This window comes from Mastigoproctus giganteus, chromosome 12 (assembly GCF_048544385.1).
Source record: "Mastigoproctus giganteus isolate SK-2022 chromosome 12, ASM4854438v1, whole genome shotgun sequence".
Lineage (NCBI taxonomy): Eukaryota > Metazoa > Arthropoda > Arachnida > Uropygi > Thelyphonidae > Mastigoproctus > Mastigoproctus giganteus.
Window position 1 is genome coordinate 94385857 of NC_143586.1, and position 6225 is coordinate 94392081.

The 6225-nt window shown below is 38.3% G+C and overlaps 1 protein-coding gene across 1 annotated transcript in view; it reads right to left on the reverse strand.

Annotated features, from left to right (window-relative positions):
• LOC150077283 (nurim homolog) overlaps nt 1-5945 on the reverse strand; it is a 95903-nt gene extending 89958 nt beyond the window's left edge. The window contains exon 1 of the mRNA XM_090385843.1: nt 5726-5945. Within this exon, the coding sequence (XP_090241969.1) occupies nt 5726-5927 (202 nt within the window). The 5' untranslated portion in view covers nt 5928-5945. The remainder of the gene's footprint in view (nt 1-5725) is intronic.
• Nucleotides 5946-6225: the final 280 nt, after the last annotated feature.

The window sequence follows — 6225 nt, forward strand, 5'->3', positions numbered from 1 at the left end:
TGCGCACACACACACACACAGGGATAACAAGTGAGTCATCCTCCAAACAACTTATTCATGCAGTGAGACAATGGAAAAAAATGAAGAAATTGTTAGTGTTGTAGGTTGATGATATGAACCAAATAACTAATAATCCCTGTTACACAGGTGGTAATTCTGGACAAGGCAAAGTCATTATTTGACGAAATATGTGAGGAATCTGGTAGCACTGAAACATTTACGGCCAGCAAAGGGTGGTTTCATCAGTTTAAAAACTGTTGTAAAATTCACAACGTGAAAGTGTCTGGTGAGGCTGCTAGTGACGTTGCAGTGGTGGAAGAGTATCCTTCCGAATTTAAATGCTTAATGGACAAAGGTAACTACCACCCTGATTTAGTTTTTAATGTGGATGAAACGGGAAGTGGAGTCATCACTTGAGTAAATATGTACTCAAGTGATGACTCCACAGGACCAAAGTAAAATTTTATTTTATCAATTATTTTATATATAAGAATAAATAAAACGTGCATTAAATGGTTAAAATATTTAATTATTTATAAAGAACAGAAATATTAGTGTATACTTGGAAAAATTTTGGGAATTTTGGAACTTATCTCATTCAATTACATTATAATTTGGTCTTGTTTTACGACTTTTCATTTTACGACCCTGTTTTGCTGGAACCTAATCATGTCGTAAAATGGGTCCTACCTGTATAGTACATTTCCCTATTAATGGAAATTAGGCATTTTATGTTGACATTTACTATCATTTAATTCTTTTGGTTTATTCAACTATGTTTTTGAAGCCAGTGAGTTTCTTGAGAATGAGAACTAGCCGCTGTCCCTATTTAAAAAACAGCAAATGTAAAATATCAGTCATATATGTGGGTTGAACCAGCAAGTTTTAGAGAATGAATATCTCACATATGGTCATGTTTAAAAGTAAAAACAATCATGTTCCTTTCCATTCATATTAATATTTTTTATTTTATCCTCATCAGTGAATGGTTTTACCAAAAAAACGTCAAGGTTCAAAATGCACGAGATTGTACTGGAACAGAATTCTGGTTCATCACATACATCAGTAATATAATGCACGTATTTCACTATTAAAAGGAAGTTATTTTATTAACAAGCATTCCATTTCATCTCCTGAAAAACAATATCATTTAATTAAGAGTACTGTCTGTAGAAGTAGAGTTGGGAAAGGTGAATTTGGTTTTGGTAAGTACATTCCCAAACTAAGGTGAAAATTAACAGAACATGTAGAAAACATGCTGTAACTTGTGCAGCCTGCAATGAAGTGAGATAAAATTTAGTATGGTGATATACCATAGATCAACGATGAAATGAAGAGACAGTGAGAAACTTCAAACAGGTACAAGGGGCATTTATAGGAGTTAGCATTAGTAGAGGCATATGATGCAAGAAAGCAAGCTTATGCAGCATCAGCCAAAAAAAAAAAAAAAAAATTACACATTTCCATTTTACCACTCCGTTCGTTCAAAATACCTGTCCAACTGAGCCTTAAATTTATTTAGGCTATCAACTTCCACAACAAGGGAAGGAAGTCTGCTCCACCAACCAACTACCTGCTGGCAAAAGGCAAATTTCAGCACATCTATCCTACACCTATCTTTCCTCAATCTGAATTTATGCCCTCTCAGGTGATTATTCTGAGCAAGAAGAAGAATCCCATTGGCATTGAGCATGCTCAAACCATTCAAGGCTTTATACACCTCTATCAGATCACCTCGCCGGTGCCTAGTCTCCAAACACTAATTTGCAAAATTTAAGCCTTTCTTCATAAGAGCAACCCTTTGTTCCATTCACTAATCTTGTTGCCTTTCTCTGTACTCATTCCAGCAGCTCTACTTCCTTCTTGAAATGAGGCCTCCAGATCTGGATACAGTACTCAAGGTGTGGCCTGACCATTGCCTTATACAAGGGAATAACCACCTCCTTATCCCTGCTAGAAAAATTCCTGTATATAATTGACAAGACACCCTGAGCTACTCTTGCAGCCCGTCTGCGCTCCTCAGAGAACTTCATATCTGCCTGCACAATTACCCCCAGGTCCTTTTCATTCTCTACCACTGTCAGTGTAGTACCACCAAGTTGATACGTTGCTCTGGGGTTGCTGTTTCCCCTATGTAGTACTTTACATTTGTCAATGTTAAACTTCATTTGCCACCTCTCAGCCCATCTGCTCAACCTTTTCAGATCCTGTTGCAGCAACATAGCATCAGTAGTGTCCTTGTAGTTGTTATTTGGGTTTTAGGAGCATTAGCAACTAAGGCCATATTGCTCCTGGGATATGCGGTGGTCATTCCCTGACCTTTCCGCATCCTCCGTATTTGGTGGCTCAGGGCTCAAACCCCGGTCTAATCAAAAGGCGTGTGCTATGCACTGCTACTCCTGCCCACGGAGGCGCCCAGTAGTGTCCTTAATAACCCTGCCAACCTTTGTATCGTCTGCAAACTTGGACATTAAGCTTGATATACCATCATCAATATCATTTATAAATACAGAAAACAATAATGGACCCAACACTGAACCCTTAGGGACTCCACTAATAACATTAGTCCACGATGAGCAGTGTCCACTGATTTCCACTATCTGTCTTCTCCCCCTCAACCATCCCTTTATCCATAGCAGCAATTTGCCTCCAATGCCACACTGCTCCGATTTGTGCAGCAGTCTTCCATGTGGAACAGTATCAGAAGCCTTTCTAAGGTCCAAATATATAATATCAAAGTTATTCCCTACATCCAGTTCTTTTGTGACTGCATCATAGTATCCAATCAAATTGGTCAGGCAAGACTTTTCCTGAACAAAACCATGTTGTGTCCGAGCTATAACTGAGGTCTTGTCTAGATGATCCTGCAGTGCTTCTTTAACCAGTGCCTCCATTAATTTTCCTGGAACAGAAGTTAAACTCACAGGTCTATAATTACTTGTGTCAGCCTTTGATCTTCCTTTGTGAATTGGGGTCACATTTGCACATCTCCAGTCTATGGGTACCTCCCCTGATTCCAAGGAAGCACTCATAATTATGGCTAAGGGTTTGCTGACTTCCTTTGCTGCCTCCTTTAATATAACTGGATAGATCCCATCCACCCCAGGTGCCTTTCTCGTGTTTACTTCAACAATTTCTCCTCCACTTTACTCTCAGTTATTACAAGATTATCTAGCTTACTGCCAGAGTTGAATACACCTCTGGCATTCCCCTCGCTGAATAACTCCTCATGTGTGAATGTCGATGCAAAATATTCATTTAGTTTGTTAGCTACCTGAGCAGGATCATCAACAGTTGAACCATCGATATCAAGTGGAGTTGTATAATTACCAAAAGAGTCACTTTACAGAAGTTGATACAAGATTCTTGAAAATATGGCAACCTGACATCAGTACGGCGTGATTCCTTCCAATGCCTAAACAGGCTTGACAATGGTAAACCATGCTCAATATAAGGGTGTCTATAAGATTCTGTGGAACAAATCCCATTCTTCCACTAGCACAGACGTTAGTTCACCAAATGACCGAGGAGTTGGCTGTCAGTGTGCAATTCAATGCCATCCCACACATGTTCAATCAGATTGAAGTCTGGTGATCATGCTGGCTATGGCAGTCATTAGATATCTTCAGGTTTCAAGACTCCACCACTTGAGCTCTATGTGCAGTGGCATTTTTGTGCATAAAAAGAAAATCTGGGCCAACCGACACCCCCTAAAAGGTTGACATAGGGTTCAAGGGACTGTTCTCAGTACCTCTGTGCAGTTATGGTAGCCCTGTCAAAAACTTGAAGGGGGGATGCAGCCGTTGATCATTATTCCACCCCACATGCTGAACACCTCCTCCATCGTAAGTGTCCCTTTCTATGATGTTGGAGGGATGATACCTCATCCTTCATTGTCTCCAAATGGAGTACATCTAGAATATATGTTTGTTGGCTAAAACGGCTCATCAGAGAACAGAACTGTACCCCATTTGTCAGGACTTCAAGTGACACATTAATGGCACAAGTTTTAACGAACTTTGCAGCAGTTTGTGATAATGGGATACAAACCACTGGCTTCCTTGCATAGAGTCCACTTGAATTGAGCCTTCTTAACACAGTCCATTTAGAAATTTTTCACCTGTGACAGCAGCAACTTAGAGACAGTTGATGACAGCACATCGTAGGAGTGCATCTTGCTATTAGAGCCAGATAGCAGTCTGTTCTGGTTGAAGTGGCCCTCAAGGCAACCTTGGCCAGCTCTTCTTGCAATGGTTTCTGTCTCCTGAAACTGCATGACACATTAAGCTACCTCTACCTGCGATTGCCTGGTTTCATGTCATCCAATTACCTGCCATCTCAAAAAATCATCTAAACTATGATAACTTGCCATCATGAATACTGGAGATATGGCTATCCCACAGAGCAAGCCAAAAAATGAGAATGAAGTGAAGTGGTCACAACCCATGTTTTTATAGGAATGAATAACATGCAGCTGTGTAAGGTGCTAGATTGATTTCTATTGGATACTCAGAATTTGCATGCCAGGATAGCTATTATATCAAATATTCACCTTTGGGGACACTGTTCACAATAAAATATTCATGAAAAATATTTTGTTCTGTTAAGTTTGCCGATCAGTGTATTAACTTATATATACTGGATTCCATAATTATTAAACCAATGGCTGATTGAGGCCATGGGTACAGACTTTTGATTTTTAGTATGGTTGAAAATGCACTCTGAAATATATTTGTAACCAGAAAAAGAGGGGTTGTAACCATAACTAACCCCTTTCATTGTCAACATATATAAATGGAATGGGAATTACATCTGATTACTGTTAGTTTCAATGCCCATATGATTCTTGATCCTTATCTTATTATACTTTAGCTTGTTGAATTTAGACCCTGCCTTATTCCTTCACAATAAAACCTTTCTTTTGCATGCAGAAAAACTAATCGGCCAGTCCAAATGAATCTACCATAAATCTCAGTCAATCCAAAAACAACCAATAAATACATTGGATCCTTTCTCTCTCTACCCAGATTTTACACTATAAGCCCCTCTTTTTACAAAATAACTTGGTATACTAAATGTTAAATTTTGTTTCAGTTTAACTTTTTTATTTTTATTACATATTATTTTTTTGTTACTTTTGTTTATTTTATTAAACACTGTTTATGTAAGCGTTACAGCTGTATCACGGTAGTCTCCGGCCACGCTTCGCTTGTCATCGTCTTTAGTATGTCGCATCCATGCTTGGTTTCTGCCCAAAAGTGCTTCCAACTTGTTTTGGTGAAACCTGCGTTTCTTGGTTAGCTTTGTATTGACATGACCAATTGCTTTGTACTTCTGACTGATAGCAAATAAACGATTATTATTTTCAAATTTCAAATAAAAAACGATTATTCTGTAACTTATGGAGGCCTGTGTCCCCATTAGATGTTCCGTCTCGCGAAATTTGACCGGCACTTCTGCCCTTCTATATCAACTTTCCAGTTTGCCTAAAACTAAACGAGCTCGTGATGTAATATCGCCTTCACTTCTTTTTTTTGTTGTTGTTTGTTTGGTTTGTTAGTAAATTAACTTCGGGTTCGTTACACACATCAGTAATAAAATGCGCATACCCATGTGCATTATATTATTGATATCACAGTTATTATGACAGTAATATAATGCACATACCCATGTGCATTATATTACTCATGTGTGACTGTATTCCTTTATTTGTTGCGTTACTTACTTTCTGTTTCCTTTTCAAACTCGGTTTCAGAATACACTTCAACATAGGTATACCCTTTAATTGAGAAGCGTTCAACACGTTCCAATTTGGTGAAATGGCCGTAGTCGTGGCACGATAAAAAGCATACGAAATGACAAACAGTAACAAAACAAAGAAGAAATGCACTAACTGCTACTAAAACAGAAAATATATTTGATGCCATTTTTTTCTTTTAACAAAGTGAAGAAACCAAAAAACCCTCCGTGAACATAATACGAGAGGAAAAAAACAGTAAACAATATAAAAACGTGTACACCTAGCGGTCGTTATGCACTGTATTTGTAAATTCATTTTTTTTTGAAAAATAACCTGAGGTTTTCTGAGTGTGCTGCACGAATAGGAACGTTCTTAACAGAAGGGAGAGAGGACTTAATCTGATCCTTCATTTGGGATTATTATTATGTAATGGCAAAGGAGGTGCATTAGAAGTCACTTTCAAGAGACCTGATCAGAAAAAAATG